The 12,704-nt window shown below is 69.0% G+C and overlaps 4 protein-coding genes across 4 annotated transcripts; 3 read left to right on the top strand and 1 right to left on the bottom strand.

The window, feature by feature from the left end:
* The first annotated feature begins 123 nt into the window (after nucleotides 1–123).
* On the top strand, nucleotides 124–1,309 carry VAMP8 (vesicle associated membrane protein 8). Its single transcript, XM_036396642.2, has 3 exons — nucleotides 124–281; nucleotides 562–741; nucleotides 1,104–1,309. The coding sequence occupies exons 1-3, from the start codon at nucleotides 279–281 to the stop codon at nucleotides 1,245–1,247; spliced, it is 327 nt and encodes a 108-aa protein (XP_036252535.1). The 5' UTR covers nucleotides 124–278; the 3' UTR covers nucleotides 1,248–1,309.
* Nucleotides 1,310–2,125: 816 nt separating this feature from the next.
* LOC118695201 (vesicle-associated membrane protein 5-like) lies at nucleotides 2,126–3,989 on the top strand. Its single transcript, XM_036396641.2, has 3 exons — nucleotides 2,126–2,192; nucleotides 2,757–2,888; nucleotides 3,646–3,989. The coding sequence occupies exons 1-3, from the start codon at nucleotides 2,190–2,192 to the stop codon at nucleotides 3,868–3,870; spliced, it is 360 nt and encodes a 119-aa protein (XP_036252534.1). The 5' UTR covers nucleotides 2,126–2,189; the 3' UTR covers nucleotides 3,871–3,989.
* An 866-nt stretch (nucleotides 3,990–4,855) lies between these two features.
* C28H2orf68 (chromosome 28 C2orf68 homolog) lies at nucleotides 4,856–6,275 on the bottom strand. Its single transcript, XM_036396707.2, has 4 exons — nucleotides 6,103–6,275; nucleotides 5,897–6,012; nucleotides 5,529–5,668; nucleotides 4,856–5,080 (listed from the first exon to the last, which is right to left on the bottom strand). The coding sequence occupies exons 1-4, from the start codon at nucleotides 6,213–6,215 to the stop codon at nucleotides 4,958–4,960; spliced, it is 492 nt and encodes a 163-aa protein (XP_036252600.1). The 5' UTR covers nucleotides 6,216–6,275; the 3' UTR covers nucleotides 4,856–4,957.
* Nucleotides 6,276–6,411: 136 nt separating this feature from the next.
* On the top strand, nucleotides 6,412–10,809 carry USP39 (ubiquitin specific peptidase 39). The gene is made up of 12 exons (XM_036396848.1): nucleotides 6,412–6,749; nucleotides 7,064–7,133; nucleotides 7,221–7,315; nucleotides 7,586–7,722; nucleotides 7,851–8,003; nucleotides 8,197–8,422; nucleotides 8,617–8,694; nucleotides 8,768–8,835; nucleotides 9,312–9,643; nucleotides 10,095–10,230; nucleotides 10,309–10,395; nucleotides 10,497–10,809. The coding sequence occupies exons 1-12, from the start codon at nucleotides 6,413–6,415 to the stop codon at nucleotides 10,545–10,547; spliced, it is 1,770 nt and encodes a 589-aa protein (XP_036252741.1). The 5' UTR covers nucleotide 6,412; the 3' UTR covers nucleotides 10,548–10,809.
* The last annotated feature ends 1,895 nt before the right edge of the window (nucleotides 10,810–12,704 follow it).

The following is a 12,704-nucleotide window of genomic DNA, read 5'->3' as shown; positions in this document are numbered from 1 at the left end:
GAGAGCCACACCCCGTCAAGCCCCGCCCCTTCTCCCTCGTTAAGCCCCACCCCCGGGACCCCCGGGACCGGAACCGGGACCCGAACCGGGACCCCCGGGCCCGCTCCAAACTCCCCGGACCCGCCGGGACCCCCGCCCTGACCCCGCCCTGACCCCGCCGCGCCCCCGGCCCGCCCCGGGCCCGCCCCCCGGCGCTGCCGCCGCTCCCGGAAGCCCCGGGCGGGCGGGGCGGGTCCGGGGCCGCCGCGGGAGCGGAGCCGAGAGGGGCCGGACGGACCATGGTGGGGACGGGGCACCGGGGGGCACGGGGGCGGCACGGGGGGGCACCGGGAGACACCGGGGAATGGGTACGGGGGGCACCGGAGGGGGGTACAGGGGTCCCCGGGATGTGCGGGGGCTCCGGGATGTGCGTGGCGGAGCAGCCGGGGTGGCACCGGGGTTTGTGGGGTGTCGTGGGGGGGTCCTGGGTACACGTGGGGTCCCGGGGATGCCCCCTGAGCCCTGCCCGGTGTCACAGCCGGGGGTCCCGGGGGTGTCCCTGAGCCCTGCCCTGTTTGACAGGCGGGGGTCCCGGGGGGTTCCCCCGTGGCAGACGGCGCGGGGGGCTCGGGGCGCGTGCGGGCGCTGCAGCAGGAGGTGCAGGGGGTCACCACCATCATGAGCCAGAACCTGGAGAGGATCCTGGCCCGGGGGGAGAACCTGGAGCAGCTGCACAGCAAGAGCCAGGACCTGGAAGCCACGGTGAGGGGGGCACGGGGGCGTGAGGGGGGCATGGGGTACCTGCATTGGGCACAGGGTCACCAGGGTGGGCAGGGGGCCACCAGGATGGGCACGGGGTCACCAGGGTGGGCAGGATTGTCCCCAGAGTGGCAGGGCTGTCCTCAGGACCTCATCCAATGTCCCTGGGGTGGCAGTTGGGGTGCCCAGGTGACAGAGGTGTCCCCAGGGGCTAAGGGCTGTCCATTGCATGGCATTTGGGTTCTCCAGGCTGTCAGGGCTGTCCCTGGGGTGTCAGGGCTGTCCCTGGGGTGGCATTGCGTTGTCCCCAGGGTGTCAGGGCTGTCCCCAGGGCTGTCCCCAGTCCCTGAGCACTGTCCCTGCAGTCGGAACACTTCCGCACCACGTCGCAGAAGATGGCCCGGCGCTACTGGTGGAAGAACGTGAAGCTGCTCATCATCCTCGGCCTCGTGGGCGTCATCATCCTCATCCTCATCATCCTCCTGGCCACTGGCACCATCCCCACCTAGAGCCACTGTCCCCACGGGGACACGGCCACCCCAGGGGCCAAATACAGACAGGAGGAGAGACAGCGGGACTTGTGTGTGTGTGTGTGTGTGTGGGTGGGTGGGTGGGGGGCACGGGGGGACACGGGGGGGACACATGGGGTGAGATGGGCATGGGGACATGGGTGGGACACAGGGGGACACGGGGGGACATGGGGGGACACATGGGGACATGGTGGGGGACACAGGCATGGGGACAGGGAGGGGACAGGCATAGGGACACAGGAATGTGCGTGGGGACACGGTGGGGACACAGGCCCCAGGGATGTGGGGACACTGACGTGGGGTCACGAGGGGGACACGTGTGGGGACACTGGCATGAAGGGATGTGTGTGTGTGTGAGGGGGGGGTGGTTTTGTGCCGTGCCAGGCACCGAGGGACAAAGGACAGACACTGTGGTGGCACTGCCACCCTCGGAGGCTGGGGAGGGGGGGGAGAAGGGGAGGGGCAGGGACGGGGAAACGGGGGGGTCCCGGGGGTCCCCAGGGACCCGGACACGGGGTCCTGGTGTGGCCCCACATCTGCGGGGACCTGGGCACAGGGGGACAGGGGGAACTGCAGGGACATGGGGACAGGGGGGACAGGGGGGCTGCAGGGACAGGGGGACAGGGGGACATGGGTAGGGGGCAGTGGGGGCTCCCGAGGAGCCCTGTCCGGGTTGTGGCCGGGGTGTCCCGTCCGGGTTGTGGCCGGGGTGTCCCGGGTTGTGTCCCGGGTTGTGGCCGGGGTGTCCCGGGTTGTGTCCCGGGTTGTGGCCGGCGTGTCCGGCACTGCGGCCACTCGAGGGTGGCGGGGGGGCGGTCCCGGTCCCTCCCGGCGGGGGCGGCCGCTGTGGCCCGAGGCCGGACGGGTACAGGAACGGGCGCACCGGTACCGGCACCGAGCCCGGCCCGCGGTACCGGGACCATGGTGAGTCCCGGCCGCCGCTTTCGCTTTCGCTTTGCTCGGGGCAGAGCGGGCTGGGGGCCGCGGGAGCCGCCGGGCTCGGGATCCCCCGCTGCCGGTGCCGGTGCCGGTGCCGGTGCCTGTCCCGGTCCCGGTCCCGGTCCGCCCCCGGGCTCCCCCTGCCGAAGGGAGGGACGCGGTCCCCGGGGCGGTGGGCGGGGGCCCGCGCGGGACTTTCCGTGTCCCCGTGTCCCTGAGTGTCCCCCGCAGCCCTGGTGTCCCCGCAGTGCCCGTGTCCCCCCCGGTCCCCATCCTCCGGTGGCCCCGTCCCCACGGTTTCCCGTCCCCGAGGTCCGCGCGTGTCCCCCTCGCGGTGCCATCGTCCCTGCGGTGTCCCCACGGTCAGGCTTTGTCCCCAGGCTGGTTCCCGGTGTCCCCATGTCCTCCCCGGGCCCGTCCCCGTGGGTTGGTGTCCCCACGTTCCCCCAGTCCCCGTGCCCCCTCCGTGTCCCCTTGGCCGCAGCGCCCACGTCCCCGGTGCTCCCCCCGTGTCTCCCCGGTGTCCCCACGGCGTCCCCGTGTCCCCAGGCGGGGCTGGAGCGGTGCCAGCGCGAGGCCGAGGAGGTGGCGGAGCTGATGCGACAGAACGTGGCCAAGGCACTGGAGCGGGAGGGACACCTGGAGCAGCTGCAGAGCCGGGCCCAGGACCTGCGACAGGCGGTGGGACACGGGGGGGGACACCCAGAGCTTGGGGAGTCTCTGGGGACACACAGGGGCTGGGGACACTGGGGGAGCACAGGGGACACTGTGGGGACAGAAAGGGGTGGGACACTGTGGGGACACACGGGGTTGGGGGACACCCAGGGGCTTGGGGACACTGTGGGGATACACAGAGCTTGGGGACACCAAGTGCTTGGGGACACTCTGGAGACACCCAGCCTGGGGAGGCGCGGCTCCGGGGCCACAGAAGGGCTGGGGGTGTCTGTCTGTCTGTCCCCATATGTCCCCCCAGCCCCTGAGCAGCCCGTGGCACTGTCCCTGTCTGTCCCCTGCCTGTCCCCTGTCCCCTGAGCAGCCCGTGGCACTGTCCCTGTCCCCTGCCTGTCCCCTGTCCCCTGAGCAGCCCGTGGCACTGTCCCTGTCCCCTGCCTGTCCCCTGTCCCCTGAGCAGCCCGTGGCACTGTCCCTGTCCCCTGCCTGTCCCCTGTCCCCTGAGCAGCCCGTGGCACTGTCCCTGTCCCCTGTCTGTCCCCTGTCCCCTGAGCAGCCCGTGGCACTGTCCCTGTCCCCTGCCTGTCCCCCCAGCCCGTGGCACTGTCCCTGTCCCCTGTCTGTCCCCTGTCCCCTGAGCAGCCCGTGGCACTGTCCCTGTCCCCTGCCTGTCCCCCCAGCCCGTGGCACTGTCCCTGTCCCCTCTGTCCCCTGTCTGTCCCCTGAGCAGCCCGTGGCACTGTCCCTGTCCCCTGTGTCCCCCCAGAGCGAGGCCTTCACCCGCACCACGCGCACGGTGACGCGGCGCCAGCGCAGGAGACACCGGCGGTGGCACCTGGTGGCCCTCGGCCTCGGCCTCCTCCTCCTCTTCATCCTGGGGCTGGCCCTGGCGCTGGCCCTGGCACGGTCATCCCCCGGGAGTGTCAGCAGCACTGTCCCCACCCCGCAGGGGGGCACCGAGCACCCCCCCAGCACTGCAGGGACCCTGTGAGAACAGAGCCCGAGGGACCCCAATGGACAATAAAGAATCGGCAAATAAACGCCAGGGCTTTTGGGGACACCTGCAGTGGCAATAGGCAATATTGTCACCCTGCAATGACACTAACAAACCAGGGGCACATCCTCGAGGGGACCCCACAACCAATGAAACTGCAGAATCTGCTCTGAAGAGACCCTACAACAAAAACCCAGCCAGCTCCACTCGAGGGAAACACCACAGCAAGCACAGGAGCTCTTTGGGGAGACCTGAGATCCCAAACCAGGAGGATGGACTTCAGGGAGACCCTGCAATAAATGAACACCAGGATCTGCTTTGGGATGACCCTACAAAAGTTAAGAATCCAGAATCTGATACAGAGATACCCCACAATAACAAAGCAGGAGAATGGAACCTTGAGGAAACCCTGCAATAAATAAACACCAGGATCTGTTTTGAGGAGACCCTACAACAAATAAACACCAAGAGCTCTTCGGGGAGACCCCACAAAAACAGAGCAGTGGGGTGAGCTCCAGGGTGACCCCACAAAAACAGAGCAGTGGGGTGAGCTCCAGGGTGACCCCACAAAAACAGAGCAGTGGGGTGAGCTCCAGGGTGACCCCACAACAACAAAAGGCCCTGACATAACAAATGAACCCCAGAACCCACCCTGGGGACACCCCACAACCCACAGAACCCACCCTGGGCACACCCTGGGCACACCTGGCCTTGGCCCCAGGTGCCACCAACCTGGGCTGGGACAGGAGGGGACGCAGAGAAGACCCTGGGGTCACAATGGCACCTGAGGAGGGGACTCTGGGCACTCCAGGGAGGGGACATGGTGGCACCTGGGAGGGACCTGGCAGCCAGTGTCACTGCAGGGGCCACCCCACCTGGGCTGCTGAAGGGGACAGGTGGCACTGTGACACCTGGGGACCCTCAGGTGTCACTCCTCCCTCCCCACACCCCGTGCCTCAGTTTCCCCAAGCAGTGAAGGACATGGAGCCTCGCAGCACCTTTATTGACACCGGGGGGGGGGACAGCAGGGTCCCGGGGGGTGGCAGTGCCCGGGGGTGGCAGTGCCGGGGCTGTGCCAGCAGCGTCACCCCGTGCCCCGGCGCTTGCTGAGCTCGTCCTGCACGCGCTGGCACAGGGCCCTGCGCAGGGGGGGCTCCAGGGGGCTGTGGGCACACACCCGCCGGGTCACCTCCTCGGCGCTGTCCCCCTGGGAGTGGCGCCGTGTCACCCGTGGCACCAGGTAAAGGAGCCTGCCGTGGCCCCACACCCGGGGGAGCCCATGGGGTGACCCCATTGCCCCCGGGGAACCTCCGTGGCACCCCCCCTGCCCCATGGACCCCCACCTAGGGCATCCCTACCTTCCCTAGGGATCCCCACTGTCCCTGGGGAACCCCCACTGCCCCACAGAACCCACCCACGGGACCCCCACCGTCCCTAGGGACCCCCTGGCCACCCCCGCTGTCCCCGGGGACCCCCGACCCCCCCCCCCCCCCCCCGGTACCCCCACGGACCCCCCAGGACCCCCCCTCCCACGATGTCCCCTGTCCCATGGGACCCCCCCACCCCAGCAGCACGCACGGCAGCTGAGACCTGCGGCCCCCCAGCCCCATGGGTACCCCCATCCCGTTCCCTGTTCCCCGTTCCCGGTGCCGCACCTGGTGCACGATCACGGCCGTCACCCGCCCGTCGTCCCCCTCGTACTCGAGGCAGAAGAGCCGCGGTCCCCGCGCCGGTTCCGGGGGGGCCCCGCTGCCCTCGGGGGGGGGCCCCGCGCTGGCATCGCCCCCGGGCCCGCCTGCGGCACCGGCACCGCCTCAGCGGGGGCACCGGGGCGGCGCCCCCAATTCCCCGGTGTCCCCATCCCCAATCCCGGGGGTCCCCAGTCCCCGGGTGTCCTCATCCCCACCCCCGGTTCCCCCCGGTCCCCCCGGTGTTCCCCGCTCACGGCCCGGTGCGGCCGGTACACCTGCTGGTCCTCCCGGTCCCCCCGGATTCCCCCGTTCCCCCCGGTGCCCCCGCTCACCGCCCCGGTGCGGCCGGTACACCTGCTGGTCGGGCCGCCGGGGCCGCGCCGGGCCCGGTGTCAGCCTCGTCCGCGCTCGGCCCCGCGCCTGCCGCACCGCGCGGTCGTACGCGTCCCTGTTACCGGCGGGACAGCGGGGTTAGCGGGTGAGGGGGACCGGGAGCACCGGGGATGAGGGTCCCGGGAGGGCCGGGCCAGTGCGGTACCTGGCGAGCTGGTTGCGGCGGATGTGCCGCACGAAGCCGTGGCTCATGTCCAGCCGTCCCCCCGGCCGGCAGCGCCAGCCCGGGGCCGCCGCTGTGGCCGGCGCGGCCTCCATCCCGGTACCGGCGGCGGGGTCGGTACCGGGGCGCGGCGCCTTTAAGAGCCCCGCGGGCCCGGCCGCAGCCGCCAGGGGGCGCCGCATCGCGCAGGCGCGGTAGCGCTTCTTCCCGGAGGGGCGGCCGCGCATACTCGGCGCACTTCAGACGGTTTTACCCCGCGCCGCGCATGCGCACAGTGCACAGCGCCGCCGCCATGTCGAGCCGCGGGCGGCGGGACCGGGAGTCCCGGGAGTCCCGGGAGCCCCGCGGGGCCTCCGCCGCCAGCGCCTCCGCCCGCGCCTCCTCCCGCAGCCGCCGCGACGCCGACGGAGAGCGCCCGCGGGGCCGGCGGGACGCGGAGCGGGAGCGCGCGCGGCGGGAGGCGGCGGAGGCGCTGCCAGTGGATCTCGCGCGCGTCAAGCGGGAACCGGGCACCGGCACCGGGAGCAGCGTCTGGGGCGGCTCCGGTACTGCCGGGCCCGCCGCGCCCGTGCGGGTGAAGAGGGAGCGGGAGCCGGATGGAGACTCCGACCCTGAGCCCGAGCCCGCCGGTGGGGACCGAGAGGAACGGATGGGACCGGAGGGCTGAGGAACACGGGGCTGTGGGGGGGTTCTGGGGGATGTGAGGGGCGTCTGGGGTGTGAGAGAACATTGGGGGTGTCTGGAGGGGACACTGGGGTGTCTGGGGGGCTTCTGGGACCGGGGGGTCCTGGTGACCTGAGCTCAGCTCTGGGCAGGGTTTGAGGGCACTGGGGGGAGCTGGGGCTCAGCCCCAGGGAGGTGTCACAGAGAGGGGCTGGGGGGGATCATCCTCGTGTTTTTGGGGTCCTGTGCCCCCCTTTTCACATCCTCCCACCCTCCCCAGTGCGTTATGGGCGCTTCGACCCCGAGGACCAGCGCAGCCGGCACTGCCCCTACCTGGACACCATCAACAAGTGGGTGATGGGGGTGCTTTGGGGTGCCCCTGGCCCCGGGGGTCCCCCTTGCTGTCCCCCAACCCCCTGACACCGCTGTCCCCTCAGGAGTGTCCTGGACTTCGACTTTGAGAAGCTCTGCTCCATCTCCCTGTCCCACATCAACGTCTACGCCTGCCTCGTCTGCGGGAAGTACTTCCAGGGTGAGAGCCCCCTCTGGGGCTGCTGGGCCATGGGGACAGCCAGGGGACACCCAGGAGTGATGGGGGACACCACTGGGGACAGCCAGGGGTGATGGGGGCCAGCCAGGGGCAGGGTGGGTGCTGGGGCAACTCGGGGACCCTCCAGAGGGCACAGCCCCCCAGACGTGCTTGGGGCCCCTTTCTGTGCCCCCGCCTCTGGCACGGTGCCCGGTGCCATCTCCGGTGCCCGGTGCTGTCCCCGGTGCCATTGTGGTGCCCGTGTCCCCGCAGGCCGCGGGCTGAAGTCGCACGCCTACATCCACAGCGTGCAGCTGAGCCACCACGTGTTCCTCAACCTGCACACGCTCAAGTTCTACTGCCTGCCCGACAACTACGAGATCATCGACTCCTCCCTCGAGGACATCACGGTGCGGGCACGGGGGAGCACGGGGGGTTTGGGGGGGATCTGCCCCAGAGCTGAGGGGTTTGGGTTGGGATCAGTTCTGAGGGGCTCAGGCTGGGGTCCCCCATCTCTGAGGGCTCTGTCCCCCCGCAGTACGTGCTGAAGCCCACCTTCACAGCCCAGCACATCGCCCACCTGGACAAGCAGGCCAAGCTGTCCCGGGCCTACGATGGCACCACGTACCTGCCTGGCATCGTGGGGCTCAACAACATCAAGGCCAACGACTACGCCAACGCTGTGCTCCAGGTGACACCAGGGTTAAAGCCAGGGTCCCCAAACCCCTCTGTGGGGCCGCAGGGATCATCCCCACCTCTGGATCCTTTCCAGCTCAGGCTGTTTGAGATTCCCCACTCGCAGCAGTGCAGAGTCTGCCCCAAACGCCCCCCAGATCCCCTCCCATGGGGGTCCCGGGGCTGAACCCCCCCTGCTCTGCCCCCAGGCCCTGTCCAACGTGCCTCCCCTGAGGAATTACTTCCTGGAGGAGGAGAACTACCGGCGCATCCAGCGCCCGCCCGGGGACATCATGTTCCTGCTGGTGCAGCGCTTCGGGGAGCTCATGAGGAAGCTCTGGAACCCCCGGAACTTCAAGGCACACGTGTCCCCCCACGAGATGCTGCAGGCCGTGGTGCTCTGCAGCAAGAAGAACTTCCAGATCACCAAGCAGGGTGGGCTTTCGGGGGTGCAGGGCTGGGGGGCAAAGCTGGGTTTGAGGGAAAGAGCTGGGCCTGGGAGGTTCTGGGTTTGGGGGCTCGATTTGGGGGTACAGGGCTGGGTTTGGGGGGCAGGGCTGGGTCTGGGGGCTCAGTTCACGGTTCAGATCCAGCAGGATCCAGGCTCAGCTGCAGCTGTGCTGTTGCAGGGGATGGGGTGGAGTTCCTGTCCTGGTTCCTGAACGCGCTGCACGCGGCGCTGGGCGGCACCAAGAGGAAGAAGAAGAGTGAGTGGGGGGAGGTTCTGGGGGGGCCCTCGGGGGCTGCTGTGCCCCCACTGAGCCCCCCTTGTCCCCCCAGCCATCGTCACCGACGTGTTCCAGGGCTCCATGCGCATCTTCACCAAGAAGCTGCCACACCCTGACCTGGTGGGACTGGGGGGGAATGGGGGGTCCTGGGGTGCAGTGGGGGGTGCCAGTGTCCAACGGGGTCTGCAGGGGAGCGTTGGGGTGCAATGGGAATGGCAGGGTCAGAAAAAGGGGTGTCAGGCTCAGGTGGGGTCTGGTGGGGAGCAGTTTGGGAGTGCTGGGGTTCTAACATGGGGTTCGGGTCAAATGAGGAGTGTGATGGAGTTAAATGAGGGCTGGGGGGTATTGGGGTATGGTGGGGGGTCTTTGGGTACAACAAAGGGGTTTTAGGGTCTCGTGGGGGTGGAAAGAACAAATGAGTGGTGGGAAGCTCCAGTGGGGTGATGGATCCAAGGGGGGCTATGGATCCAGGGGGGTGTTGGGTCTGGTTGGGGTGTGATGGATCCGGCAGGGCTGATGTGTCCAGTGGGGACGTGGGGTCCAGGGGGGCTGATGTGCCCCTCGGGGCTGCCCTGTGCCCCACGGGGTGCCCCCAGCCCGCCGAGGAGAAGGCGCAGCTCCTGCAGAACAGCGAGTACCAGGAGCGCATGGTGGAGTCCACGTTCCTGTACCTGACCCTGGACCTGCCCACGGCGCCGCTCTACAAGGACGAGAAGGAGCAGCTGATCATCCCCCAGGTGCCCCTGTTCAGCATCCTGGCCAAGTTCAACGGCAGCACCGAGAAGGAGTACAAGACCTACAAGGAGAACTTCCTGAAGCGCTTCCAGCTGACGCGCCTGCCGCCCTACCTCATCTTCTGCATCAAGCGCTTCACCAAGAACAACTTCTTCGTGGAGAAGAACCCCACCATCGTCAACTTCCCCATCACGTGAGCCCTGGGCAGGGGGCTGGGGGCATGTGGGGAGGCTTAAAAGTGTCCAAGAGGAGATTGGGGCTATCTGGGGGGGTTGAAGGCAGCTCTAGGGGGTTTTAAATGCCTGTGAAGTGCTGGAAACATCTAGAGGGGCTTTGGAAGCACCTGAGCCAGGGGAGTAGGAGTGTGCAGGGATTTGAAGGTGTCTAGGGTGGTATGTGGGTGTCTGGGGGGCCTTTGTAGGCATCCAGGTGGGCTTTGAGGGGTTTTTAGGCATCAGAAGGGGTTTGAAGGCACCTGGGGGGCGTTTCTGGGCACCTGGAGGTGTCAGGGTGTTGTAACATCTGGGAGGAGGAGGAGGAGGATGTAGATATCTGAGGGGTGTGCTGGGCATCTGGGGGGACTGCAGCAGTCCAGGAGGGAAGGGAGGCCCCTGTGGGTGTCTGAGGGCGCTGTGGGTGCCCAGGAACGTGGACCTGCGGGAGTACCTGTCCGAGGAGGTGCAGGCCGCGCACTCCCACACCACCTACGACCTCATCGCCAACATCGTGCACGACGGGAAGCCCTCGGAGGGCTCCTACCGCATCCACGTCCTGCACCACGTGAGTGTCCCCTCCCCGGGGGGCTGGGGGGCCATGGGGACCCCCGGAGTCACCCCGGCCCCTCCCGGGTCCTGGCAGGGCACAGGGAAGTGGTACGAGCTGCAGGACCTGCAGGTGACCGACATCCTGCCCCAGATGATCACCCTGTCCGAGGCCTACATCCAGGTGAGAGGGGACCCCACAATGTCCTGTGACACCCCCCCAGTGTCCCCTGACATCCCCAGACATCTCCTGGGCCCCACCAACCCCCTTCTGCTCTCCTGCAGATCTGGAAGCGACGCGAGGAGGACGAGACGAATCAACAACAAGGAGCCTGAGAGCCTCGGGGACACCCAGAAACCGCCTGGGGACACCCAAACCCCCTTGGGGACACCCAAAACACCCTGGGGATACCCAAAACCCCTTGGGGACACCCCCAGCTCCCCCTCGGGGGTATCCCCAGCCCCCTAGGGGTACCCTGAGACCCCTTTAGGAGCACCCCAAGCTCCCCCGTGGACACCCAGACTCACAGGGACACCCCCAGTCCCCCCTGGAGCTGTGTGCATGCCAGTAAATGCCTCCCACTATTTTTGTAACTCATTTTCACCTCTTCTCTTCTTTGGGTTTGGGGGGTTTGTGGCTTCTGCTGCTTCCTGTGACACCCCCCAGCCCTCACCAGGCCCCCAAACCCCAGACGCTGAGGCAGAGCTGCATCCAAGCTTTATTGGGGAAAGCGGGGGGGTCCTGGTGCCCCCCTAGAGCCAGACGTGGTCCTTGCAGTGCTGCAGGGCCTGCGGGGGGCCCGGGGGTCACTCGGGGTGCAGGGGGTGCCAGCCCCCGTGTCCCCCGTGTCCCCCGTGTCCCCCGTGTCCCCACTCACCTGGCAGCGCCGCGCCGCCTCCGGGCCCGAGCACCAGAAAATGGGGCCCAGGGCACAGGGGCCCAGGGACAGGGACAGCGCGGGGACAGTGGCACCCTTGGGGTCCTGGGGGGGGACACAGCCGTGAGGGGCTCCCCCAAGGGTGGGGACACCCCCAGGAGCCCTCCCCAGGCTGTGCCTTGTGCACTCTGGCACTGTCCCCTGGAGGGACGGTGGCACTGGCTGGGGACCTCAGTGTGTCCCCAGGGGTGACAGGGCTGGGACAGCCCAGGATGTGTCCCCAAGGGCTGTGGCACTCGGGATGTGTCCCCAAGGGCTGTGGCAGCCCAGGATGTGTCCCCAAGGGCTGTGACACTCATGATGTGTCCCCAAGGGCTGTGGCACTCAGGATGTGTCCCCAAGGACAGTGACAGCCCGGGATGTGTCCCCAAGGGCTGTGACACTCAGGATGTGTCCCCAAGGACAGTGACAGCCCAGGATGTGTCCCCAAGGGCTGTGGCACTCAGGATGTGTCCCCAAGGGCTGTGGCACTCAGCTTTGGGGCTGCCCTAGCATTTGTGTCCCTGGCATGGCTCCCGGGGACCGCGACACTCGGGGGTGTGTCCCGAGGGCTGTGTCACTCCCGGCCGTGTCCCCTCGGTGTGGTGCCACCCTGGGGTGCCCTGTCACCTCCTCCTGGGGACCGTCCCGCCCCGTGTCCCCCCTCACCTCCTCCCTGACACAGTCCGCCAGCCGCACCACGATGGCCTCCAGCGCCCAGGGCGGTGGCAGCGTCCCCTCGCGCTGGCTGTCGCCGCTGTCGCCGCTGTCGCCGCTGCCGCTGCAGGCCAGGAAGAGGCGGCAGAGCAGGCGCGGCCCCAGGCGGCCCAGCAGCCCCTCGAGGGCCAGCGCCGCGTAGCGCTCGGCCAGGCACTGGCAGGCCCCGGCCAGGGGCAGCGGCAGCGCCCGGCACAGCCCGGCCACCGCCGCCGCCACCGAGCGCACCGGCACCGCCGCCTCGGCCCGCGCCACCAGCGAGCGGCACAGCCAGCACCGCGGCAGCGGCAGCGACAGCGGGGACAGCCCCGAGCCCTGCGGAACAGGGGACAGTGCCGGGGACAGGGGACAGTGCGGGGGACAGGGGACAGTGCGGGGGACAGGGGACAGTGCCAGGGACAGGGGACAGTGCCGGGGACTGGGGACAGTGCGGGGGACTGGGGACAGTGCCAGGGACAGGGGACAGTGCGGGGGACTGGGGACAGTGCGGGGGACAGGGGACAGTGCGGGGAACAGGGGACACTGCCGGGGACAGGGGACACTGCACAGGGACAGGGGACACTGCCGGGGACAGGGGACGGTGCCGGGGACAGGGGACAGTGCGGGGGACTGGGGACAGTGCGGGGGACTGGGGACAGTGCGGGGGACAGGGGACACTGCACAGGGACAGGGGACAGTGCGGGGGACAGGGGACACTGCCGGGGACAGGGGACAGTGCGGGGAACAGGGGACAGTGCCGGGGACGGGACAGTGCCGGGGACAGGGGACAGTGCGGGGGACAGGGGACAGTGCGGGGGACTGGGGACAGTGCCGGGGACTGGGGACAGTGCGGGGGACAGGGGACAGTGCGGGGAACAGG

Source organism: Molothrus ater, chromosome 28 (assembly GCF_012460135.2).
Source record: "Molothrus ater isolate BHLD 08-10-18 breed brown headed cowbird chromosome 28, BPBGC_Mater_1.1, whole genome shotgun sequence".
NCBI lineage: Eukaryota > Metazoa > Chordata > Aves > Passeriformes > Icteridae > Molothrus > Molothrus ater.
The sequence above is the reverse complement of the archived record's forward strand: the minus strand, read 5'-3'. Positions and strand labels throughout refer to the sequence as shown.

Excerpts from the sequence above, each read along its gene's own strand:
- VAMP8 (XM_036396642.2), top strand. Across the intron at positions 742-1,103 it reads GCCAGGACCTGGAAGCCACG|TCGGAACACTTCCGCACCAC; the intron begins GTGAGGGGGGCA and ends CTGTCCCTGCAG.
- LOC118695201 (XM_036396641.2), top strand. Across the intron at positions 2,889-3,645 it reads CCCAGGACCTGCGACAGGCG|AGCGAGGCCTTCACCCGCAC; the intron begins GTGGGACACGGG and ends GTGTCCCCCCAG.
- C28H2orf68 (XM_036396707.2), bottom strand. The coding sequence starts at position 6,215 with ATGGAGGCCGCGCCGGCCACAGCGGCGGCCCCGGGCTGGCGCTGCCGG. Across the intron at positions 5,669-5,896 it reads GTACCGGCCGCACCGGGGCG|GCGGGCCCGGGGGCGATGCC; the intron begins GTGAGCGGGGGC and ends CCGGTGCCGCAG. Across the intron at positions 5,081-5,528 it reads CGGCCGTGATCGTGCACCAG|GGGGACAGCGCCGAGGAGGT; the intron begins GTGCGGCACCGG and ends CGCCACTCCCAG.
- USP39 (XM_036396848.1), top strand. The coding sequence starts at position 6,413 with ATGTCGAGCCGCGGGCGGCGGGACCGGGAGTCCCGGGAGTCCCGGGAG. Across the intron at positions 7,723-7,850 it reads CCTCCCTCGAGGACATCACG|TACGTGCTGAAGCCCACCTT; the intron begins GTGCGGGCACGG and ends GTCCCCCCGCAG. Across the intron at positions 9,644-10,094 it reads ATCGTCAACTTCCCCATCAC|GAACGTGGACCTGCGGGAGT; the intron begins GTGAGCCCTGGG and ends GTGGGTGCCCAG.